Source organism: Empidonax traillii, unplaced genomic scaffold (assembly GCF_003031625.1).
Source record: "Empidonax traillii isolate 1590-97213 ecotype Southwest subspecies unplaced genomic scaffold, ASM303162v1 scaffold201:size1909950, whole genome shotgun sequence".
Taxonomy (NCBI): domain Eukaryota; kingdom Metazoa; phylum Chordata; class Aves; order Passeriformes; family Tyrannidae; genus Empidonax; species Empidonax traillii.
Genome location: NW_020955394.1, coordinates 288241 through 315254, shown reverse-complemented (window position 1 = coordinate 315254; position 27014 = coordinate 288241). Strand labels below are relative to the sequence as shown.

At 42.2% G+C, this 27014-nt stretch overlaps 1 protein-coding gene across 4 annotated transcripts in view; it reads left to right on the top strand.

The window, feature by feature from the left end:
• Positions 1-26155, top strand: part of CTXND1 (cortexin domain containing 1) — a 36052-nt gene extending 9897 nt beyond the window's left edge. Inside the window, exons 2-3 of one of the 4 annotated variants that reach the window (XM_027887021.1) lie at positions 18043-18218; positions 22719-26155. In XM_027887021.1, coding sequence (XP_027742822.1) covers positions 22773-22952 — 180 coding nt within the window. In that variant the 5' untranslated portion in view covers positions 18043-18218; positions 22719-22772 and the 3' untranslated portion in view covers positions 22953-26155. Of the gene's footprint in view, positions 1-18042; positions 18219-20546; positions 20656-21804; positions 21923-22718 lie in introns of those variants that run through there. The other 3 variants (XM_027887024.1, XM_027887023.1, XM_027887022.1) reach the window with 3 other exon arrangements.
• The last annotated feature ends 859 nt before the right edge of the window (positions 26156-27014 follow it).

Genomic DNA, 27014 nt, shown 5'->3' with positions numbered 1-27014 from the left:
TCAGCAAGTATCTGCAAAACATCCATGCCTGCAGCAGTTTTTTAAAATTAATATCAGAGAAGGAAATAACACTGGCACTTCAGCAGAACTTTATCTGTTGGATTTGGTAAGAATGGGATACTCTGTGTAAAGAAAGTCTTGTTTCCTTATTTGCGTAAGGATCAGAACCGTTGTCTTTAGCTTTCTTTTCTCCTGGCAATTTGTTCCTGTAATCTCCTTATGTTCCTACTTTAAAACCTCTGGCTATATTGAGAGGTAGCTTAACTGACAATTTAAACTACCCATTAGTAAACATAATAAGAGGCAATGGAGCAAGTCACCCAGCAAAGAGAGAAAAGACAATAAACTACAGGAATTCGTGCTACCTCACCTACTAATCTTTATTCCTTTTAAAAAAAACCCAGTTCCTGTCAACGCTTTCTTTCTTCCTCCACTTGCAAGTCCTATCTGCTCATACTAGTTTCATGATATGTAAAATAGTTTACACCATGGTCAGGTCTGTTCTAAGGAGATCTTGGACATTAGTCAGTGGCAAGCACAGGAACTGCATGTCTGGAGGACACACAGTCTGTGCATGTACAGGGCAGTGAAGCAGCAAGATCTGAGATGGGCCAAGTAGCCTTTTTTTGGAGGCACACAGAGCTCCTCCAATGGCTCAGCATCAGCTGAAAGCACCTTTTCAACCGCAAGGTAGGTGGTGTTACAGAACCTTAACTGAAAAACCACACAACAGGTAATAACTCCAGGTAACTCCTTCTCAGAGATGGGGAGGAAGAGGCAGAGAAGCCCTGGGAACCTCTCAGAGGACTTTGCCATCTCTGTTTCTCTGGGCAAAGATCATGGGCAATAACTAAATACAGCTTATATGGTATTCCAAATCTGTTTTCTGCAAGAAAACCAGGATTGCCTTACCCTGGAGTTAGAGCAGCACCTCCAAGGTGTCCTGTTCCTCAGGCAGGAAAGGGCTGTGTTGGAAAGGATTCTGCTAAAGCACCAAACTACAGTCCCAGCTCCTTGGCCACAACATTTTCCTTGCTCTTTCCCCTCTTCATCATGTGATCAGCAAAGTGTCCCACCCACTGAACGTCTGGAAAATGTGACAAGATTGATCAGGAAAAGAAAAATTTCTTCCCCTGTTCTATTAAATTCACTGGGTGTCCTGAGAGAAGAGGATCTTTGGACAGCAGCAGGATATATGATTGCAAGCAGACGTTAATTTTATTACACAACTGTCCTATAGCACTTTTCTGAAATATTTGGAGGTTCGATGGCATAGAGAAAGTCAGCATTTTTTAGAGCAGTTTAAGCCATAAAACAGAGCAGTAACCAGCAGGGGAAAGTAAGAGCGGCTGTTCTTTCAGAATTTTTGAGTGATTAGATTAATTTTCAACCTTTCCCGTGCATGATCTATTATTCAATCTCCCACCTTACTTCATAGCAGCAAACAACAGCTTTCTATTCTAAACTTTTGTTTTTCCTCCATTATTAAAGCACTTCTGTCTAAAAGAATGGATTTTTGCAAAATGCTGCTGTAAGAGAGATGAGAAAGCAGGAGCAGCTGCAAACAAGGCTTCAAATGCCTATGCCAGTCCTCCAGAGTGCATGTCAGTGCCCTGTCACTGCTGCTGTTGAGCATATTCTTTACCTTGAAAGCCAAATCAAAGAGAATTTTAAAATAAGGAATAAAATTAAAAGATCAAACACAAGGAAAGCAGGGTCTGATCTGCTACTTACGAACATAAATGAAATCAGAATTAAGCTTTCCTAACCAGGATCTCCCATATTTGCATTATCATTAAATAAAAAATCAGTAGATGTTCTAACTGCAGCTTATTTTAGAGGAAAAAGGAGGAGGACAGTCAAGTTTCTACATTTTTTTTTTTTTACTTTTCTCATGTAACATGGGCTAACTATTGCTTTTTTTTATTTTTTTCCACTTGATCTCCTTGTAAAATTATCTTAATGAGTTTGCCCTGATTTGAAGAACTAAGTACGAAGGATGAATTCCAGTTCTAAACAGATTTTCTTGGCAAAAATTTTGATTTCTATTCTTGTAGTTTCTTCTGGTTGTATTAGCACTTTCCTTTCTTTCCCTCCACAGCTCTGGCTAATATAAACTTATATTTGATTAACATGTCACTTATTGAGCCCATAAACAAATTGGCAAGCAGGGTGTTAAATAACTAGTAAAGGCCTTATAAAAAAACACGTTTAGAGGGTGAGAATGTGTTTGAATGAATAACAACCACAACAAAATAGAGAAGACAATTCCACCTCTCTCTTTTTTTTTTTTACATACTTTTAGGTCTCAGTAGCTTCCTGAGAAGCTCTGTTTAAAACACTAGCATGAGCACAGAGCAGAAAACCTGGAGTAATTTTGATCCTTCTCAAAATACACTGCATTTGCTTGTACAGCAGAACAACTACAGGGACACTGAAAGGGTGCTGCGAAAATCACTACTCCATAAAGTCCTTGCTGGCTGCTGTTTAGAAAAGGAAATTGTGAAGGAATAAAAGCACTTTTTCACCAGGTTACAGAAAAAGAGGATGAAGAAATAGTTTCCAGTTGCTGGAACTAAAAAAAGGCGAGGAAGTGCAAGTGCAGGCGAAGAGAGAAACCCACAATTCTCCTTTGCAAAGAGGAAGGAATGATGAGCAAAAGGCACTCAAGAAAACACTTCTAAGCCAGTCACAGGAAAGATTTGTATATAATCAACTTCTGTTTGCTGCATAGCGGTTGCCAGCGTATATCCATGGAAGCTGATGTTCTCTCTGCTTGAGTGGCATAGCAATAATAAATACATTTATTATTCATTAAATGATATCAAAGTATTTTAATATGCCTCAGCTGTTCCAAAGTGTTCAAATCACAGCAGTACAACACCCTGCTCACCTAATTTGCTGCATTAACAGAGAAATAGCATAGGTTTTCGTTTAAACTTTCTGGACAGAATGGAGAATCACTTAGGTATCCAGAGTCAAACCCTTAAAAAGGTTTTTCTCTTAAAAATCCCACACAATCACCACGACTTCTGCCCTACCCACCCCCCCCTCCCCCCAAAAAAAATAAAAAAAGAAAGCTGGTGTTATACAGAGCTCAGTTCTCCCATATTTTAAAACAGGATTCATAAAATTCACCAACCTCAGAGGGTATCATATGAGGAAAAGGATGTTTTTAAGGTAGAGGCAGATCAACAGATAGATGCTCTAGCAGGTGCGTGCGTTGTTTTGTGTGATTTGGTCGGTTTGGGTTTTTTTAATATACACGAAAATAAAAATAAGAAAGGAAGGAGGAAAGAAGATTTCCTTTTGTGGTTTTCTCTGCTTGCTGTTTGGAAGCAAGTCTTCCAGTTGCTGACTTAACTGGCCACAGGGTCTCAGCCTACATTTGCATGATGGAGAGCTCTGCATAGCATTTTCCTGAGTGCCACTGCATGCCAAAGCAGATGGAAGGTGATTTATGGACTTTGTTGTTCATGGGGATAAATGAGGACAGAATTATGCCTAGATCACTGTGTCCCAAATAATTCCTTGAGGTTATCAAGTTTGTACAGCACTGTCTTATGTTAAGTTTATGCCAGAAAAAGAAAAATAAATCAAAATAACAGGAAGTGAACCACTGAAGCAGAATGCATAGTGAATATACAAAGCACATAGTGCTTATTTATCTACAGCTGAAACACATCAACCAGGGAGAAGTTTTATTCCTAGTTACTGCTCAGTGCTTCCAGTGAAACACTCCCAGATTGTATTATTGTCACCAAGTCTAGCATTTGGTGAACCATATCTACAATTAGAGTCCTGCAACAATTAGGGTATAAGCAAATGAATCTGAAAGTTAAATCTTTTTTCTTCTTAAAAGATTAGCACTTGAAACATCTATCAGCAGTTACCATTGCTCTGTCCTGTTAAATACACAGAGAAATCATTCACTGACCTAAGAGCAGCCTGTGATAGAATGAGCAATAATAGCGGGATATTCTGCTCTTTCAGGAGCTTGGAGATGACTGCCATTCTTGAAAAGGGTTCAGAGACACTGTAGACGTGATCCTACATGACCAAAACTGGCAGCAACATCTCACCAAGATGCAAAATAAGGCTGAAAATGCATATGCAAGTCCACTGGTATTGATGTTATTTATTGCATGTCTCCCAAATAAGAATATGAAACTCCATATATCCAGACTGCGTTTCCCAGAGGTCTGGCCTGTGCTGTCTTCTCAGTTCTGACAGTGATAGAACTGCCATTCATGAACTTCAGCACATCTCAGGAGCAAAGGCTGGTTTTGTCATTTACTAACATCACTGGAGTTTGAAATTTAAAACAGAACTTGCTGCAACTCTGGCCAAAGGCTTATCACAGGGAGTTCCCTTTTTGGTACATGAACTCTGGCTTTCATAGTAATAAGGTCAGGCATTGACAAACTGGCTCTTGTTTAGGGAAAATGCTACTGGAGGGGTTATATGAGGCTGTGGTCTCGGTCATTGGGGGATAGAATTTGCCATTCGGTTCCAAAATGGAAAAGTCCAGTAAAATGCTCTTGAAAAGGTCCTGTGCTAGGAAGAAAAGCCTTCCAAAATAGATTTATGTCTACTTGGTCCAAGTCCGCAGTTCTTTAATGTTACTGTAAGCAGTAATGGTTTTGTCCTGCAAGACAAATACCCATTGATTTGAGTTTCTAATGACTGCTAGGTCAGGCTTGCTATGTATTTGCTTAATTAATTCCTCTGACCTTCCTTCCATTTAATAGTCAGGATGACAAACTTCCATTTTACCAGCTGTGTGGATGTTAGTCTGAAGCACCTACGATGTCAAAGGCTTTGTATTCATTTACTAAGCAGGTTATTTTAAGCCTTTTTTTTATGAAAATATGCCTGGTCAGCATAGATTTACAAATTTTTTTTCACAGCTCAATCTCATATCATTTGTCACATGGATTTAGATTAATTCATACACATTGACCTACAGGAAAGAGATGGTTACTGTTTCTTGAGATATGAGGAAATAATCTGAATTCCAAGGGGGATTTCAGATAAATGAGTTAATTTTCAGAGTTTAAAAGTTCCTTCCAATTTGTAATTAGCAATGCTTCAATTTTCTGCCTTGACATTCAGAACCAGAGGTGGAGATTGGTAGAGAAGCACCATATCCAGTCCAGAGACTGCAATGTAGAGTCTGTTCTAGGTGCCATCCAGCAAACCAAACACATACTTAGGGCACGAATTTATACTGACAGTATTACTAGGTTAAAATTCAGAGGCATAGGAATAGATTGGCTCTTTAATCCTTCCAAGGAACCTCCATTCTTCTTTAAGTTTACAATAACTCAGGAACCTGAATGCAATTATATATCTTGTCCTTAGTGCTTAATTCTCAGGGCCACCCCGAGGACCAGCTTAAAGTCAGGCATGGGCTTAAATCCTTATGTGAAAATTGCATTCAGATAAGTGATCTGAAATTAAAATATCACCCTGGCTCTTGTATATTTGCAAATCAAATTTGCTTTGACAACAGGTTAACACAAGACACAGCTGAGACAGAGAGCCTAGAGCTAGACGGGCTGTGGGATTTAAGGCTCTGCAATTAAAAAACAAAACCCAGAGATGCCACCTTTTCAAATGTGGGTGTTCAGGTTTTGCCAGGACTCTGCTGTCTGTATGAGTGCCAGTGAAGCGGAGCAGTTGCCACGCTACTTCATGGAAAATTATTAAGTCAGTGATTTGTTTAGTCTCTTTAAAGAAGGTGGGATAAAACAATGGGCTGGTATTGCCGTGGTGATTATGCTGTTATTATTATTTTTTTATTTAATATTGAACAGCCTGTACTGCAGGCAACTTCAAGACACTTCAGAAGTGCACTCCTCATTCTCTGCCTGGAGAACAAAAGCCTTCGTTCTAGAGAAGAGTAGGATAAATAATGTTTTCATTCTAGGACCCTACAGAAAACTACTTTTCAATACTAGGAGAATCTGTCTGTGTATCTTCCTCGCACAGACAGAGAAAACAGACTTGATTTTCCTATTTCTAACTAAGATATCTCTAAACTAAGTATATACAAATCACTGTTGCCTAATCAAACCCACAACAGTATAAATTTGCTGCTTCTCTGGGGAGTGACCTGGAGGGAGCGTAAGGGGCATTTTTTTATACTGTTCCCTGCAAACACTAGCTGTGGGTAACAGTAAATTCTCATTCAGAGGCTCTTTCAACTGTAAATGTCCAGTTCAGATATTGTTTCCATGTTAAAAAGGAAAAAGAAAGAGAAATACCTATTTTTCCCCCATCTCTGAGACATGAAATGTAAGCCCAGAACAGCTGGAGCCCCAGATCTGAAGAGCCCACAGAGGAGAAACTCAATTCCCATCTCCCCATGCTTCTCTAACTCAATGCACTATTCACCAGGACAGAACCAGACACGATCACCCTCACCCTGATGACCTGGGATAAATGATTCTTTCCACCTGTCCATCCCAAACCACCCAACACTCTCCCCTTCCTGGCAGAGCCCCTGCAGTTTGCTGGTGTGGCTGACCCTGTGCTCTCTCACAGTGTCACTCAAGAGTGTCTCCCTGTGTCAATCCCAGACCTGTTCTGGGTTGTCAAGGGGGAAATTTCTTAACACTTTTGACTGAGGTGAAACAACATAGATTTTTATATGGGAGATTTGGCATTAGGGTAGGGGGAAAGAAATACAGAGAAGAGCAGCTGGGCAAAATACCCCCAGCTCATCACGTCTGACCACAAACCTCTGCTTCTTTCTAGCAGCTGAACTTTACATTAACCACTGGAAAAGACTCCTCCAGCTCACACAGGGCACAGCAGAATTTTGGTGCTGATATATTGCAATTGCCCCTCCGTTGAGGTCACTGGGGCAAAGGCAGGTGACAGTCAGTACCAAGTGATACTATCTGAGCTGTGGAAAACCGTGTAAATTCAAAGCTGCCTGACCCAGAGAAGAGACACATTGTTAACTGCAAACTCACCCTGGTGCAATGGTATAACACCATGTTGTGTTAAATCTGTAACAGAACAGCCTTCAAAAGCTATTTTAGTCAATTAATAACAGTTGGACTCTTTAGCACATAGTTACCATCGTCTACTTATTATGTACTTAAAATGCAATTATAGACAGGAAAATAATGTTCGTTTTCTATTGACCTCATTTTACTCGAGTGAATTGAGTCTACTTCTCATCTGCATTCACAGTCCCAGCTGCTTTCTGACTGAAACAGATCCTGTAGGCTTTTTATATCCAGTAGCAATGCAGCAACACCATATGTAAGGCCAGGGTGTGTGGGGGAGCTAGGATGTCTCCTGGCTCCTGAATTATCAGACTGTTCCAAGTTCCAGTGCAGAATCATTCCCAGGATGGTGATTTATGAGGTAGCATGAGGTAGCAAAGAACTTCCATCCAGTTCCCAGGGTAAGTTTTCAGGGTTAGAAAAGCAATGTTGCCTCTGAAGCTTAAAGAAGAGAGTCCTTGTCTGTAACAGAGCACATCTCTGAGACTATTCCTTATCCAACAGACTGGCAGTAAACTAAAGAGTGAATATATAGTGACGTTTTCCTAAACATACATAAACAGCAAACCATCACACTTTCACTGGAAGAAGCAAAATTTGCAGACAGGACAAGTTAATGTGCTTTGAAACGATGTATGAAGACATTCCAGTCACTGGAGTCAGGTGCACTTCAACAACCAACAAACCACATCTGAAATTCAGGGCAGTGCACGAGAGCTCCCAAACCCATAAATGCTCCTGTTCCCTGAGTGTCATTGATGCAAGTCACTTGCTACCATAATTACCTCTGTCAGAAGATCTGAAAGAGAAGGGAATGGAGGGGATTCCCTGCAGCATAAACTGGCAGGTCCATGTACCAGAGTGGTGTGTAGTAAGGATGCCCCCAATTTCTCAAAGGCAGATCTGCATTCATTCCTAACCATGGCACTTACAGTGTCATTTGATGGACAGATATGCATAGGCTGGCTACATTTCACCATCAGATTGCTAATACAGTTTCAAGGTTACATTTATAAGAGACCTGGCAAATTCTTTGGTTGGTATCCACTGCAGCAGGTCACAAAGAAAAAAATACAAACCAACCCACCCCAGTGCAGCTTTCAAAAAATTACTTCCTAAGCTTAAGAGAAGTTTTGAGATGGGACAAGACAGCCTATCAGGACTCAAAATTACTAAAAGACTCACTTCAAGTTATACATACAGAAGATGCCGAAGGAATAATTTGAACACCATTCTTTGTGGTCAAGTATAAGTTTTTATGCTGCTACTATAATATTTAAACACTTCCTATTAAATAATGCATATCAATAGAAATAGCCATATCAAACATCAGGTAATTGCTGGCACTTATTTTTCAAAGTCAAACCTCTACTTGGACTTCCCTTTGAGAAAATTAGGGTTTTATTAGCTGGCAGAGAAGAGGAGGTGATACCAAGGGCAATTTGGCTTGGGAATGCAGTGTTCCCGTCAGAGCATCCTTTCTGGCAGTAAGGTTTTCCTCAGAGAGAAAGTTCAGGATTTCTAAGGCTGCTTATCTCTCAGACCTGATTTTATGGGGGCCTTGGAAGATGTTGAGGTGGTGCCTTCAAACACAGGGACCGACCCAGCAACGCACAAACTCCACTGTCTTTCTCACTGCGTAGTCAGTAGTGAGTCAGTGTGTGGGATAAAAAAAGCTGAGGGGGAAGAGGGTTAAAGTTTGTGCTTGTCATATCACTGCACAATATGGGAAATGCCAAGTGTAGGCTGCCAGCCTATACAGCCCACTGATTTCGTATAGATGTCTTGGAAGCACAAACGTTACTCACTCTGGGTATCACATTGGATCTCCCTCTCCTCAGGCCTGGTCCACCAGGTGTCCATGTGAATAATAATGCTGCCCTTGATTTTCCTGCTCATGGGGGACGTTTGCCACAGAGATGATGACATTTGTGTTTTGGTTAGCCCTGAAACACTGGGTTAAGGTGAAGCAATCAGAAAATTCTAGCTGCCCACAGTCTGCCTGGTTGCAGTCAAAGCAATTTTTATGAGGCATTTTATTATTAAAACAATTTCAGTAGAAATCAACCTGCCCACTGCCAGTCCCACACTTACAAAACTAATTTAGTTCAAGGGTGCTTGCAGTCAAGTCAACACAAACCACACATTATTCTCTGCTAGGGAAAAGTCATTCAAAGAGAGGTGCCCAGCCGTGTGCAGATCATATTTTAGCATGCCAATAAAGTGCTACTTTCTAGCTTGGTGCTGTACATCTCACTGCTTTCCAAGGGTTTGAAGTTGCAATGTTCATTCAAGCCAGGAAGGGTGCCTTAGGCAGCTCTGCCACACAAGCCCCATTATTCACTCTGCGTATCACCACAGGTTGCTGACCTTGGTAACATGACATGCATCAGGCTGTTTGTGAGCAGGCTCTCCAGCCTCCTTCCTGCACTCCATCTTCATTAGCCACCAGCAATTACAAGTCTTTCTAACTCTGAGGCTTGGCATATTTACAAGAACTAAATTTTATAGCAGTCTGAGGCTACTTTCCACTTTGGTCCCCGCCCCTTCCCTCCTCAGAGTGCAGTCGCTGTACACGGATAGAGATCTTGATGAAATCTGCATTTGCAAACTTCAGTTTGCAGAGCAGACAAAGAGAAGACACAGCACTGTCAGGCACAGACTTGACTTACAGACTGTGGGGCAGTGTGGAGGTTTCTGCTGGTAAAGGAGCTTCCTTGTATCTCTTCCTAATATATTACTCTTAGTTAATGATCAGTTTCAGCTTATTCAGAATAATAGGCCACATGATTTTATTTGCCTTCCTTTGGAAATGTTAACTCTTTAACTCAGTTAAAATTGAGGTCTGTGCTTCCCTGTTACAAGTGACTTGAACAATCCTGCTCTGAATAGCCAACTTGAAGCAAACCATGACTCCTTGCCTTGTCCTGCCATAGAGAATCCCTGTGACTATTTTTAGCTCCTACTGCACAAAATTTGAGCATCTTGCACACCACTGCATTCCAGGCTGTACCTACACAGAGATTTCAACCCAAAAGAAAAACCTTGGGGTTTTTTAGAGGGAACCATTTTCCCCCAACCACTGCAACCAATAACAGGGGAGAAAATCAGAGGTTTTGTTATTTCTGTGAATCAGAAACACTGCAGAACTAGTGAAAACCAGTTGCCCTTGTTTGCCTGCTAAGAGAAAGCCTATGTTGAACCACAGTGGAATTATAAATCTCTTTCTGCCACTTCATTATCCCCCTCTTCCATCAAACCCCTGCTTTAAGCAGTCTGACTGTTGTTGGCACACAAGCAGGAGCAGCTTCTCAGCACAGCAATGATGGAACAGCACCAGGCAGAACTGCAGCTGAGCAACAGAAAAGCAAGGTCTGCTTTTGAGCTGAGTGTCCTGTCCTTCCAGATGCTCCAGACTCAGCTGCAGCACACTGAACCTGTGGGAGATCTGGAGTTATTCTGTACCATGAGGCTCAGCACTAGGACCATCAAGAAGACCTTGCAGAGAAAACAGTTCAAGGGGAAAGAAAGAGCACTTAATAAAAAACAAACAAACAAACACACACAAAAAAAACCCCAAAACAACCAAACAAAAAACCCCTACAGTTTCATATCTACATTTGTGCATGTATGAAAATTTAGAAAAGGCTAGTTCTGTATGACTGCAGTCCTTTTAGTTCCTATCCTAATATAAATCTTAACACGGAAGTACACCAAAGGAGGTAGGAAAATTTAGTTAATTCTAATGGTATCATCATATCTTGCTCCCTGCATAGTTTTACAGATCATTGGCTGGATGATCTGTACAGAGTTCTGTGTCTGGAGAGATGGTGCTCAAAGGTAATTCTCTCTTTTTCAGCACACACAGATTTGAGGATGTAATTTCTATCTGTTAGATGTGTACTTGTTTCTGGCCCAAAGCCAAGTGAGCTGCACGACAGCTCTCCATTGCCTGTATTTGCAATTAACTAAACCTTCAAGAGCACGGACATAAAATGAGCCTGTGACAATAAAGGAACACCAGTCAGGGGACAGGCAAAGACCCAATGGGACACATCTCCCCTTATTATTCATAGGACTGAGCTGTTTGAGTTTAGTTTCCTTTCATGCATGAAAAAGCTTTTGAGGAATCTTGTTACTGTACTGAATATAAATATATTCAGTAATAAAAGAGACAGAGTTAAACTAGAGGCAAAGATCAGTGCCTGGTTTTAAAGGTATTAGAGCTATATTACTGACAGATACAAATAGAGATTGAAGCTGAAATTGGAGCAGACTTTAAGTATCTTCTCTTTTCTTGAGGAGAGTTACCAGGAGGCAGCTGGAAAGCAGTAGCAGAATAAGAACCTAAAAAACCTGTTGCTGGGTCAGACCACTGATCTGTCTAGTCCAGCACTGCCAAGAGGAGATGCTCATTAGGAGCACTGTGTAAGCCTGGCCACTTCTGGTAGCCCATCCTCTAACATCCACAACTGCTGTATCAGGGAAGTTATAGGGAAGACCTCTGTTTAGTGCTTTCAGGGTCTATTTATGGAGCTGTTGTCCATAACTCATCCAGCTCAAAGAGCCTGCTGGTACTGTCACCAGTCCTCTGTGGCAGCAAGTTTTGGAAAGTCAGTAAGACTAAAGAAGTACTTTCTCCCATTACAAGCTGATTGTCTACTGGTTCCACTGAATGCCCCCAAGTTTACCTATTTTGGAAACTGGTGAGGTTTTTTTTTAAATTAGGAAGAAACCATTTTCCCATTCTTTTGACCTGTGATTCTGTGTAGCTCAAACATCATTCCTCAGCTCCTTTTTTTTCCCAAACTGAAGAGTCCCGTCCTCTTCAAACACTTATAAAGCAAGTAATCATCCCTTTGACCATTTCAGTTATTCTAAAGAGAGCTCCCTAATACCAAGTATCTATTCCTCAGCACACTGACCTGCTTTCAAACCCCAGTGAACCCCAGTCCACCAGAAACCAAAATAATAAGAGTGGCTACAAAGGGGTAAAGAAGTCAGTGTGATCTCTGCAAGGGAGAAAAGACCTTCCAAACTGCTGAGTCAGTCCAGGTAAGCCCTCCCTGTACATTAGGTTCACTTAAAAATGTTCCTTGTGGCTAATGGCGCATTAATAAGGTATTGGCTGTCTGGGACTGTCGGGTGCTGTGCCAAAAACAGTCTTTTATAAATTGAACAAGTACAAAGGTTCTGGCAGTCTGCTTCCCAATGACCCACTGACAAGCTACTGATCCAGCTGAAGATGTGGAGATGGAATGTAATTGCACACAATCTTTTTAATCAAGGACTACACTTCCAATAATCTGCTGCAGTGACAGAGAAAACAACATCAGGTTGTAATACATGTCTGGAATCAAAGCTCTTTTCAGTACAGTCTTAATTAAAGAGTGTCTCTGACTACAAGTTTTATAGAAAAGTCAATGAGCTTCCAGCTGAGGAAAGGACCTTTCTTGATGTGATGAAAATGCTGCACATGTACTTAGACTATGACCAGAAAAAAAAACATGTAGAAACACAGATAACACTCAGGCCCTGGTTATACTTGCTACAATCATTATACAGACTGGGATCTGGGGGAAGGAGGGAATGAAAAAGCATTAATCACCCCCAAAATCCCAAGCCCAAAAAAAAGCTATGGCCAAAACCATCACTAGCACCAGTCAGAGCCGCTGCAGGGATGCTGCATTACAGCCTGGCCTGCAGCAGCCCCCCAGGGCATGAGTGCCTGAGGACTTCACCTAAAGGTGATCCAGGGAACACGACACAGAAACAAGAATGACAACCAGGGTAAGAGTCATTGCGTGGCTTTTGACTTCTTGGACAGTCTTTAGTGTCAGGCTGTGCTGGTGGTCATTAAATCAGTATTCTCCCCACCTCATGCCACTAAATCCCAGTCAGAAAGCAGTCCATTGCTTCACCATTCTCAGAGGAAAATTCTGACTGTTCTCTGTCTTTGATTAAACATAAACTGCATTTTACACCCATCCATCTGGCGCTTCTCATAAATACATTTTGCAACTAGAAGATACTCAGAGTTTACAAGTTTAATTTGGCATCTATCTATATAACCAAATTAAAACAACCTGCCACAGAGGTCAATCTTAACAGTATTTTGCAGAATCACAGAATGGTTTGGGTCAGAAGGGACCTTTAAGGTCATCTAGTTCCAACCCCACTGCAGTGAGTCAGGACATCTTTAACTAAATCAAGTTCCTCAGAGCCCCATCCAACCTGACTTTGAATGTTTCCAGGGATGGGGTATCCATCACCTCTCTGTGGTGTTCCACCTGTGCCAAAGTTTCACCACCTTCATTGTAAAAAATTTCTTCCTTACATCTAATCCAAATCATCCCTGGTTTAGTGTAAAATGTTTACCCTTTGTATTATCACAATGGGCCCTGCTAAAAAAGTTTGTCCCCATTTGCATGTGCTGCTCTTTACCAGCCAGTCCTGGTGCCAAAAAGTAGCTTTGGACACCTCTGATTTACTACAATAGATATTGCCCACATGTCCTGGGAAGGACAAGAGGCAGAGACGGTGAACAGCTGGGACTCAGACTCAGGATCCTGACTGATCCTCGCTCGTCTGAGCAATGGGCCATTTATCCTTTCCCCCGGCCTTGCTCGGTGACACACCGAATTTGGAGGCTGCTATATTTGTTACCTACCTACAGAGCTATAGACTAGAGTTCAATTATCCTTAAATTCTTATCAGGATCCTTCACTCCAGCCAGTGCTGTCATGGAAAATGTAATGCATGTCCTGACTCAAGGTTTTGGTTCATTTGTAATAAAAATCATCTGGCCTCTCTCTGAAGGAAGATGCAATCCATCCCTGCTGGGAGACAGTGGAAAATATAGTTTATGTGGGTGCCAACTGGATCCTCAACAGAAAGAAGCTTTTGTGCTGTATTCACGTGCAGAGCTGTGAGGATGGGGGGGGGGGTCTTAAAATGGGAAGATTTTTCTGTGATGTTGAGCTGTTTGGCTGCTTGCACTCATTCCAGATGGTGCTGGAGGCACTCACTGTCTCTGAAAACAGGCCAATTTTCATTCTCCCACTTCTTTTAGTAGCAAGAGAAAAACTGTTCTCTTGAGGAAAGAAAACAGGGAAAAACTAGTAATGATATTTCTACTTCTCTTGTTGGCAAATTAGAACCAAAATTAGCTAACATGCTGCAACAGTTCTGGCTTTCCAGCTGGAGAGGGGAGCAGCAATGAGCCTCTCTGGGTGTCTCACATAGCACAAAACACTGCTCCCTGAAACAACCCTAATCCAAATTCATTCAGATCACCTGGGCCCCTTAACTCTTCATTTCAGATCTTCAATTTTTTTTTTTCTTCCAATTCCTTGTACCAGTGAGAAGAGAAATCTGTTTCAGTAGGGTTGTTTTTACTGATGTTTTCCAAGGGGTTCTCATTCTTACCCAACAATATTTCTGGCCTCTGTGGCTGTTCCTTTTGTGGGCCCATTTTTGCCCAGTGACCCAGGAACAGATGCTGACAGTGTTTAACATCGTGTCCTGCTTTGCAGTCAAGTCCATACTCCTACTACATCTCAGAGCTTATTCAGTCAGTCTTTAAGACTCCTTTGCAAGATTTATTTTGGTTTAAGATAGGGTGTTCAGCTGGCATCACACCTCCAACTAGATTGCCACAAAGAATCAGAGCAAAGGCACAGTAAGTTAGATGCGTGAGCACAAGTTACAAACATCCATCCTCCCCCTCCTCTTAAGAATAAACTAGTCCAGAAAAGGAACAGACATGAGCAGTGCCTTTGATGGGAGCCCTGTGTGAAGACGCGGGGGTCAAAACACGCTCTGGACTTTGAGCTTTACTTTTGCTAATGTTTAATTGATCAAATCCCTCTCCCCATGAATTTCTGAATTATCTGAGTAAAGTTCATATTCAAAAGAGTAATAATTAGTTATCAGTATGGATTGATGAGTACCTGCATACACAAAACCTACACCTATTACAATAGCAAAACCCCCTGTCACTTTTTTTTTTTCTAGTTTGCCTCAGACTTATTAATTTAATACCTTCTTGACTATGAACTTTCTTAATTAGTGAGAATTTAACTTCTAATGTTGAAAAAGTGATTTGGAAATGAAGCAGGACTATGTGATCTCTTCATGGCAATGTTTGTGGCAGTTCTACAGCTGTAACACAGCTATTTTGGTGGGATTTCATCCACAATAGTTTTACTCAAATGTCAAAATGTTCATACAGCCTCAATCTGATCCAGGCATATATAGCTTTTAAAGATGAAAGGGCAAAATGTGTGTTTCTGAGAAATATCCTGCAAGTCAGAGAACACTGGACATCACCACCAGAAGGTAGATATATTCATGTAAAAAGGAGTTGCCGATCTATCTTTTGGGTAAAGTAAAATAATTAAATTTTCAGAGCTGTAGTGGAAAAAAAATGTTTTTCTTTTTTCCTCCTTGTCAGCTTTGATGCAGTGAAAAAATTCTCCATTGCTTTGCTGAAAATTCTCCTGGCTAACAGCCATGGTTTAATTTATGAAATAACTCACAGGACCAACAGGCATGTTTTTCTCTTTTTGGAAGATTTAAACAGCAGAGAATTTAAAAAGCAGATACTCCATTAAAATGAGTTTATATCATATCTATTCAGACCTCACAAGCCGTGGCTTAAAAGCCAAATCCATTTGTTTCTGTAAGACTCCTTTGCTTTTGTCACTCTCCATGATGAAAGGGGATGCACACACTGTGAGTCACAGCAGTGATAAGGAAAGCAGCTTCAGCCTCCTTATCAAAATAAGCATTGAATGAAGGGTGGTCCTGTTGCAGACAGATGTTCCCTTTCAAGCTCATCTAAACTTTGCATATCACAGGTATTGCTTTGGTTTTCCTGGAATTATCTACTAAAGGATGAAACAACGTTCCCCGCAAAGCCAGTGCTGCAAGGAGGATGGGTTGGTTGAACCACCTTTCCAAATCCCTGCAGCTCTCACATCACAGCACAAACACACAGGGAACTCAAGGAGTGTCCCTGCAGCATGCACTGAGGCACAGAGCTCCTTTCCCAAGGGGTTAACTAGGCTATTGGTTCGCCCATTGCTCAGATCGTGGCCAGCCAAGGACAGCACTGGGGAGAGGTGGCAAAACCCCTGAGCTGGGATCTAAGGGAGCACTGGGTGGCCTTTCTTCTGCTCCCCTGTGGATTGCAAAAGAACCAGTGCAAAGACAACATCACAACCCTTTCCTGGCTTACCTGCCCTTTTTTAGTTAATATATGTTACTTAATTCCAAGCACTTCCCACCACTTTGTCCAGCAACCCATAAGGTCCATCACAGATCCTTATCCCACTTTTTAACCACTTGCAGTCTCTGAGAAAGATTCCTAGATGTTCTCAGGCTCTCACGTCAGCAAAGTTTAATCAAGGATTATCCACGCAAGTTGAGCTTTGGGAGGCGCTTTTCACTCCAGATCCCAACTGTCCATCAGTTCACTCAATAGCTCTAAGCAGCGACTTGCTGCCAAGCACAAACATCTATTTTTTTATCTTTTATTAACAAGTAATTCCACATACTCCCTTAGTGCGAGAGAAATGATTATTTGATTTAGGATGCTCTCAAATTATAAGCAGGCTACAGCTATTTTAAGTGTATATTGCATTTTTTCTCAGTGAAGGTTAAAGTTATTCTGGCCATGGGGCTATGTAAGAAGGAAACATTTGTGCAACAGCAATTTTTAAAACTTTCCCCAGACTGATTTACGTGTTTATTCATTTTCAGTTTTTTGGGCACTCATAAATGATGCCTTCAGTCTTTGGAGGGAATACTGACATCCAGTGATTTACAACTGGCTAAAAGCAAGTTTGTGGAAAGAAAGATTATTTTTCTCTTGAACTGAGAGGGCTAGATTGAATGAAGGAGTTTGCATAAATTAAGCTGAGCATAAAGATTCAAAAATCAATATGTAAAGCAAGAAAAAGAAACCCCAGCAAAGGAAACAAAACACCAAACAGTGGGTTAAAAACAAAGATTAAACCTGCCTGTGTACTACAAGTACACAGGAGAAATCATGCTCATAGGAAGACAGAGTTACTGAAATGAAGTATTGATTTTCTGCTGAGAGAAGTGTAAGTATAAAAGGACAATTAGTTTTTAGACTAAGCTTATGGTCATATTATTGCTCTCAGGATATTGCAAGAAGCTCATCTGTCTGTATCTATCTACAGCATTTGACTCCTATGCTCAGAGGCAGTGAGTTTTTAATCGAAACTAGATTGTTAAGAATATTAGAGTATGATTAAGTGTCTGGGCTATTCCTTTATAGATTTGAACTTCAGATTGAGGGTGACTTCATTTGACAAACACACACAACATAGACCTGAAGCAGCACTTCACCTTCTTTCCTGGCCATTCACCTCTACTCCCTTGCCTGAGCAGCACTCTGTTCAGCTGAGTTCCTTCACAAGGGATTTGGGGTCATTTTGGGCTTGTTCTTCGCAAAAAACCCAGGTCTGTCATCCAGCAAGTTTTAAGAGTTTTTCTGATTGAATTTATTTTGTATGCACGTAAAAAAAAAAAAAAAATCAAACTAGACTGAAAAAAAATGCAAATAATTAGTAGTTTTTAAGTTTTGGTGTATCAGTTCAGATAAATCAAGAAGTTTTGTTTAAACAGTTGAATTTTGCACTTAAATTCTAGCCATTTTTGAAAGAAATAGGTTAAAAAATCCAAACCCTAATTCTGCAGACTCTTGAGCCGTATCAATTGAAACCTGGTTGATCTTTCACCGTGAATTAAAAATGGGTTATTTTTTTTGCTTGTTCGAGAAGAAATATTGATATGACTTTGGGCTTGAACATCGCTCTTTGTATCACGAATGTTGTTCTAGGGAATGTCTGACAAACAAATCCATCCTGTGTATGGCTGTATCCGATCGCCTCAGGCTGTCCCTGGAGCGATTCCCAACTGCTTAACGAACCCGTCACGCCCACATCCTGCCTGATGAGCAATTGTGAATTATTATCTCTTTTTTCAGAGCACACCGGTGAGAACTGCTTCCAGGTCTGGGTGGAGGTGAACCTGAGCGGAGCCTGAACGCCGTTAAAGCCCCACTGACTAACCAAAACTTTTAAAATATGACTACAGGGAGGATTTTGTCTCCACAATGCTGCTATGCTGGGATGTGACAGGCTTCCTACCCAGGTCTGGAAGGTAGGGATCGGCTTGCATACATGAAATCACATCATTTCCCTTCCTTCCCCTCCCTGTACATCTGTTGTTTTGGGAAAGGAGTATAGAGGGGAAAAAAAGTGTTCTTTTATATATCCTGTGGGTTGAGATGAGCTGGAACATGATTAACCAGCATAGGAACCAACAATGTATGTGGTACATTATTACTTTATATTTAAAGTGACGGTACCAAGATTGTCAGGCCTGGAAAAAAAATAAACCTTGTCTTTCAAAGTATCTTGCACAGGTAAGACTGATTGCAAAATTTAGGCACAATGACAAGCACAAGCATTGCAGAGAGTCTGTAGCAGAGCTGGTACACTAAAGAGGATGCCAACATCTGCCTGCTTGTGCACATAAGCTCACAAAAATGGAACATCTCTTCTGTGGCAATCCTTCATGAAAAGAACACTGGGCAACAAAGCAAATAGCAAAGGCCAAATGCTCAGGATGGATTCTTCACTGAGGTACCAAAGTTCTTGATCCCCAGGCTACATCCCTGACCCAGGCTGCAGGGTCTCCTGACCGCAGGAATGGTCAGAAACACAAGCCAGAGGAACCAGAGCGTCAAAACTAGATGATGCCAATGCTTCTGAGGAGACAACTGCATCCTGGTCCTGGTCCTCTGCAACCCACAAGGAGCCAAGTCTGCAGAGTAATTTTTGGTACTGAATTACATGACCACGACAAGCCAGCACAGCTCCACCCCTGGGTGAGCCTGCCTGTGTCACCCATCTATTCTCAGAGGAGCTGGAGGGGGAGAGACTGCCCTGAAACACCAGGGGGTTTACAGCAGAACATACACTCAGCACTGCTAAACTGCCTAAGGGTTTGAACCAGGGATTGTCCTTCTTCATCTTTTGGCTTTGTTTAGACCAAATTACATTTTCAAAAAATCTGAAGAAATTAAAAAAAAAAAAAAAAACAATTCTAAAGCTCGGTGCTGTCAAGCTGGAAAAAAGTAATTTTCTACAATTCAGCTATTCATAGAAAGCTTGATCGTTCAAGTGTGAAACTTTATAACTGTTTCTGCTGATCTCTTTCCCCCCCCACACACACACACAATGCTGTCAACATCAGCTGTGCAAGTAAACAAGAGCAAAACATCCAGTCAACCAGTCTGTAGCAGGAGTGAGAGTTAATTTCAGTAGCGCTGATGGATTTCACAAGCAAGACTGAGAAAAACTGACTGCAAAACCATTGTGCTCAGCCCCACAGCACATCCCCTAGGGCTGAGAGAGATGGTAGGATGTGCAGGCAGAGCCTCCTCCAGCGTGGACCAACCTGTCAGACATTCCCACACCCCACTCCAAGCCTGGCCATACCACTGGGTATCAGGGAAGTGAGAAGGGAAGTTGAAGTTCTGGCCAAGGAAATGGAAATTAAGCAGGACAAGTTGTGCAGCTATTACAGAGGTGGAAGACCACAAGTTGCTGGGAGACAGGAGGGAGCAGGACATAGCATGTCCATGGTAATACTTGGGAGCTGGACTTTCTCAAGAGGAACGAGTCTGGGTGAACACATGCAAATAACTCCTTCTGTGTTTGGGGACTGTCTCTTGCTGGTCCCAATGTGCCTGATCCAGAATAGTGATATGTTTCAGCCATAATAAATTAACCTGGAGACAACTGCCTTGGACACAGCCCTATTCCAGCATCCAGATCTGTTCAGCACCAGTAAATCTCTGCACTGCCAAGACCACTGGAATGCAATTGCAGTAACCAACAGCACGGAACACCAAATGCCTCCTGGCACCCAACCCACCTGTGACTCAGATGAGCACGGGTTTTCTGTGCAGCTCCAACAGGGTGAGGAGGCTTTACCCTCTGACAGTGCTGGTACACAGACAGTTTCAGGTGAGCAGCCAAACTGTGAGCAAAGAGAGTAAATCTGGAAAGCCAGACACTTCTGCCTAGTCCCAAAAATTATGTTCTCCATCAGTAGTGACTTGATGCATAATAGTATTTCAGCATCAAAACATTATCAGGTTTATGGGGAGAGCAGAAGGAGGGAAGGCGTGATTTATACAGCCTCAAAAATACAGCTTTTTGGAAAAAATGTTTCTATTCCCACTGAAAATGCCTATTTTTCACCAAAAGGGATGAATAAAAAGGTTCAAGCTGCCCTTGTAATGCCCTGTGCAAACTACAGCTCAGATGCCTTACACTTTCATTCTGCTCTCGGGGTAAAGGTTCCTGCCTGGCCTATCCTTTCCATAATGTGCTTTTCCCTTCCATCAGGAAAGGGACTGCATGGCAGTTTTCCTAGGAAACATCCTCCAGGCACAGTCCTGGGGCAGAGAGAAGAAGAGGGATGTAGCACTTAAGCCTCACACTCCTGTGAGATTTTGTGATGCCATTTTGAAGAGAAAAATCTCCAAGGGATGGAACTCTACTTGAAACCTCTGATCATTTTCCAAGTAAATGATTCATCTTTTCAAAGAAAGTACATTTGATTGAAAATGCAGTTTTCCCTCAAAGGTTGGTACTGATGGAAATTACCAGGCAGTTCTGATATTCTGCAGGAGGTAACTTAGTGTGAAATAACCCCACATGGTACAATAGCCAGAATGTCAGAAGACAAAAATCAAATCCATCCTTGTTGGACCTTCACAAGTCCCTTCCCACAGGAGAGGGCTGGGCTGCATTGGTAATTTTGATAACAATTTTTCTTTTGTATTCATAAAGTATTCGTACTTAATACTCAGCCTTGCTGATGAGCCCTTTTTTCATCACATGAAGTTATAAACTGCAATGTAAGATCTCTTGGCTGGTGAAATAGAGCAGTAGCAGAGTCTTCTGGGAATATTAGACCTCTGATTAGGCCAGGTGAGCATTACAAGCCTGACCCCACTCCTCAGTGATTTCTTCATGAGCTCCTAAGGATGTGACTGGTAAATCCATGAGATGATGGGATGTCTGCTTGGCTGCATTCACTTTGTGTCATCAGCTTCTTTCATGTCCCTGCTGCAGGACTGGCTGTCGCAGTAATTTCTATGCTTTCAGGAAATTAAAAAAATCTGACATCCTTGTGCTTAAAATAGACTGGAGAGCCCAGCTGATTTATACCTGCCTTGTGGGATCCAAGGGGTTGTGAGGCTGGAAAACAACTCGAAGTAAATTATGAGACAGGGAAAGAACTGTGAATTTTTATTCAAAAAGGTCTTCAGTTCACCCTGAGGAAGATCTGCAGGGCAGTGGAGTTCAGGAGTCACTGGGACACGCACTGGCAGCTGGCACAGCATGATGCTGCAGGAACACAAAGCTCCAGACAGATGTGAGACACTACTGCAATAGCCCTGCCAGCAGCATCAGCTCGCTGGAAACCTAACCAGGCAAACTTGGCTGTGTAGATAAAACCTGTTCCTGGGAATTCCTCACTGCATTAATGCAGTGATAGAGAGCAGCTGGGCCATTTGATACCCAAGTTTCACCCAATCCTCCCCATGGCTCAATATCTTCTCATTCCCATCTAATCATCTCAAAATAAAGAAGGAACTGGTTCTCAGATTGATTATTGCATTTGAAGTGAATGACTTTGGTTTTTTGTTTGCTTTAAAGAGGCATCCCCTATTCCTGATCTTCTTCATTGTAACCCTCAACACTTCTACCTCCCACCGTGGCCAAAGGTGAATGCCAGAAAAAGTTTCCCCCACCCCTGGGCAGTGACTCAATTCCGTAAGTGAGGTCAGCTCCTCTCCTTCAGCAGAACAATTTTTGTTACCACCTTATGAACTATCCAGAAGAAAACTTGCAGAGGCAGGAAGGGCTTAATCACTGCTGGGGTCATTTGGGTTATGGATTCACACAAGGAAGCCAGAAGAGACCTTCAGCTATGTAGACATCTGCATCGAATAAGATAATCCTTGTTCTAATCACACAATCACCTGTACCTCTCTGGGTGATAAAATACCCACTTAAAAATGATATTGCTCCTAAAAAAAAAAAAAATCTTCTACTGCCTGGAGAACCTATGAGTACTGGAAATTAAAAGATTATGGAAAATAAGTAAGCATAATTTTCACTTTGCTTTGTGCCAGTAAGAGACAGAGAATGTTTGGACAGAGAGGAAAATTGGGATAGAAACAGTCTGCTGTGCCATTTGTCTGATCTTTCACACTAGCAGAGGAATGGAAATATTTTTATGATTAGGAAATGCTGAGACAAGAACAGTGTCTGTGCCTCTTTTAAGAGATGATATTTCAAGTGGATAGTGTTCCTTCATTACTGCTTCTCTTTCCTTTGTTAACATCTCATTTCAGTGTCTAATATTTTATTAAGAAGCATTTGTGGGCTAAATTAACATGGAGATGAGGTTTCTTCTGCTCACAGCTCTCAGTTAACTGAGCTGTGACATTTCCAGTGGGTTTATTTCCCTGCAACAATATATCATAGAGGTTCTCTGTTTCCACTTCTACCCCCAAGTTTCCCCATATCCAGGAGGCAGCAATCACTTGTGCCTGACACCGTGTTTGTTTTGCAGGTGGTTGATGATGTTAGGAGCAAATATAAACCCAGATGAAGAGCGGCACAAGCAATGGAGGGACCAACCCCAGAGCCCGTGTACGTTGACGTGGACAAGGGACTGACATTAGCATGTTTTGTTTTCCTCTGCCTCTTCCTGATTGTGATGATTATTCGCTGTGCAAAAGTCATCATGGACCCTTACAGTGCCATCCCAACGTCCACATGGGAGGAGCAGCATCTAGATGACTGAGAGGACTTCACCAGACAGAGCCATAAAATGCTGTTGTCCAGGAGGCCTTTTCCCACTGGGAAGGCTAACACACAAACAGCCCTTTTCAGATATGCAGGACAACGGCAATATCTCTAAGAGCACACAGTGCAAATGATTTTTGCTCAACAGGTCAAGATATCAGCAAGCCATTCTGGCAGCACAGTTTACTACTATGCAGCAACCCTTATTTTACGGTTATCATTGTAACTCAACTAGCACAAGATTCTCCAGACTTTTACTAATATAACTCTTGGTCTAGCACAGTTTGTCCCACCCTCAGTATCACCCACAAATCCAGGGTAACCATCAACACCATGAACAAGCAACAAGAACATCCTGTCCATCCTGGAAATAGATTGCCTCAAGTATTTTCCTCAGTCACTACAGTTGCATTTCAGAAAAGGCCCAGATTTTACTATTTTGTGTGCCAGGTAGAAGTGCCGAAGGACCCCTGGTTAAGAAGGATTATATGAGCAGGTTTATTCTTGACTCACTTGGTTCTGCACAGACTCCCTACCCCACTGCAGCCATATTTCCAGTGATCAGGATGCAGAAGCACTTGGAATAAGGGGGTACTGGACTAATGCTGACCCTGCAGCACCTCCTTGCTCTATCCTACTCATACAAAAACTAGGCACATCCTCTGCCATGGGTCCATGGATCAGTCAGACCACTGACTGTGAGCTCGGTAGCCACAAGAAGTCCATGGAGCAGAGCCTGGACACTGCTGGTGTCAACCACATAGAACTTGCTGTGACTTTCAAAGAGTGATTCCACATACAGCTTCATCCATCTTTTGTTTCGGGTGTATTTCACTGGGATGAGACAGAACTAGAATGACAAGGACAATAAGCAGACACATTGCTCCTGGCTTTGTCATTCACACACCTGAGCATTACATTTGCAGTAACACACAACAATACGCATTCTACCTCTGAGAGATTCAGCACCTTCAATGGAAGACTTTTCCCACAGATTTCCAAGGTACATTTCCTTCTCTCCTTTCACTAAGACAGCCATTATGCAAGAAGTTGTAAGTGAACATATGAGCTCTGGAAATTTATAATTTACCTTTGAGGAGTGGGGACTGCAAGATTCTCATGTCCTCTGTTCCTCAAATTCTAAGGTTTCCTCACAGCTGCCTTTTTTTTAGTGACTACATACTTAGCTCATGGGATTGAAAGGAAACAACACAGGGCAGGCACTGCAACCACAGCAAGCATCACAAACGGACAAGACTTGAAAGCACAAAACTGCAAGAAGGGCATTTCACTATTTCTCCTCTTCCTTACCATCCTACCTGACCTCTAGTTCTTGCCATAAGAGGAAGGAAGGACTTGTGGCAAGGAATTGGGACGAAGACTTTGTAGGTTACTGTTCTAGCTCTGACAGATTTATTTGATGATCACACAAGTCACTCTGCGTGCCTCAGTCCACAATATTATCTTGTCTCACATCATTTTGTCTATCTCAGTACCAGAAAGCACTTGGAGAGCCTTAGATAGAGACACATGAATTAAGATTCTTATTTACAATTCTTCCTGGTGAAACTAATAGGGAAGATCTGGATTGTAGTATATGGAAAGTTCTACCCAGGCAGAGGATTTATCCAGACCCTCACTTACTCTCCCATTTTGATTGCAGGATTTTGAACCATGTCAAATGGCACCTGTCTTTGTTACATATCCCACTGATTTCTGAGGATGTAAGGTGCTCAGCACTGTGATTACAGAGATCCCAAAATAGCAGGCTACAAGGCACATGGAGAGTTTCTCATGGATCTTTTGAACTGCACAGTTTTTGCTGATCTCTGTTGTAGGAGATCCCGTTCAGGAGGCAGGAGATTTGCAGACTGGCTTTAATTCTGATGTCCTCTAGCAAGAGTCCTCCACTGCTTCCATTAACCACTGTAGTCTGCTCACCAAGCTCTTATTTAGCCTCAGTTTCTGCTAGCCAGCTAATCAGCAGTAACAGAGGACTTTTCCAAGTGTGAATGTTAGTGTTCATCATACTTGCAGCAAACACACTCTTCTCTCCTATTCGTGAGCAGGTCCATGTGTACCATATAGGAATGGATGCCCCAGCTCAAAGAGCAACACTTCTGTTCCCAGAAGTTTAGAACCCATTTTTTTTTTGTCATTAAGTCTTGTATCTCACTTTGATACTACTGGGGCTACTTACAAAAAACCAAACCAACTTAATTTTCAGTCTATGAAACTTTCAGTTTGCAGGTCACCTGCCTGCACACACAGCTGATGCAGAGCAAGGACAAAGCTTGTCCTCACACCTCCCAGTGCCAATACTCCTCTCAGTGCTTATCTGCATGCAGAACCCTTCGGCACTGTCACGTGTCGCTGATAAGCTCCTGTTCAGCTAAGGACTTACGCAGGTGCTTAAGTTTGAGCCTCCGAGCAGGTTGTCCAACTACAGAGAGCAGGGTCAGTCACATGCCTGTCCTTGGCAGGGCAGGGACAGCAACACACAGCCCTTGCAGGAGCAAAGCCTGTGTGAGAACAAAGGGTTACAAACGCTGGGGAAGCAAATCGACATATTCGCTCGGCAAGAACGTTTGCCACTTTTTTCTCTCTTTGTTCAGCTGAACAAACCATTTCATGGATTTTCCTGAAAATTCTAGTGGAAAGACCCCTCTGGGTAACTCTGTTTTGTAAGAAAAATGCATTTGTCTTCCTGGCATAGCCTGTCAAGTCCATCCTTCAGTTCACAAAAAAAGTTCTTCAACAACCTCTGCATATATCACTGTGTAAAAGTCAACATGATTGTTTTTATAGAGATAACATAAATGCATTCTAACTTCTACCTTTCCCCACTGGTTACAGTTACACAACCTCACTACTCTTTAACCAAAAGCAATATTAAACATCATGCCTAAAGCAGACATATCCTCCTTGCCCTGGGAGTCAGGACCCTCCCACCCAAGGTGCATCATTGCAGCTCCAGCCGGTGCCAACCCCACCGGCAAATCTGCACTCACAGCCAGTGGAAGGTCTGTTTTACCAGGGGCTGCATCACTGGGCTTGGTAGTAATTTCAGCTGCATGCAACAAGTGCCTCTGCTAGTTTTAGTTCTTTTTTCAATCATTGTGCCATACTACCAGCAATTGCACTCAGAGGAAATAACTCAAACTTGTTGCTAATGTATTTATCTAACATAATAAACAGCTTCAACATGGAAAACCTCCCTGCTGTCTCTGTTGTGGTTCTCTTCTAGTTGCCAGGACATCTTAAAACACACCCCGAACACAACATGATTTTCAAGAAGGACATACACTCCTGACAGCCCTCATTGTTGTGTGAGGGTGGAGAACTGTTCTCTGTGTAGCTACGCCACTGCAGATTCTCAGGAGCTCAGGACAGAGCTGATGGATCTCCAGGTGTTCCTGTGGCTCTGCAGGTCAACTCCTCCAAAGTGGCTATTTCAGGTTACTCCCTCAGTCAGGAAGAGCATTGAACTGAGCTTCAGCTCAGTGGGGGACAGCAGCATCTGTATTTCAGGAATTCATTACCAGTAACAAATTGCATACCAAAAGAAATAGGGTCACTGAGACCCAAATCCCTCCTGCTAGCAACTGAGAATTAAGAGCATGGAGCGTTTGTGGGGTCTCTTTGAAGAAGCCGCAGAGTGTGGGATATGCAGGGTAAAAAGCACCCAGGGAACTCCTCCTCTTGAAAAAGATGAGACAAATTGCTAATGCTTTCATCTTCCAAAAAGACTCTGTTGCCTGAAAGCTGGGTGCTTTATAGATCTGCTTGTCCCTGAAGCGAGTCCTGTGGCAGAAGGATCTTTGTGCCTGGAACCCAGTTTGCCACAAAGACTAAACCCCACCGATAAATCTTTACCTATGTCCTCGTCAGAAGCAGGGGCTGGAGTCTTTACACAGTTTTCAGAGCTACTACGGCTAATACAAGAACAGACCTGAACTGAAACCAGCAGCAGTTGAATTTGTGCAGACACTCTAGAGAACTACAAGCATAGATCTTTCTCTGAAATAACCAGGGACTGATGTTAGCCCTGGAACCACAT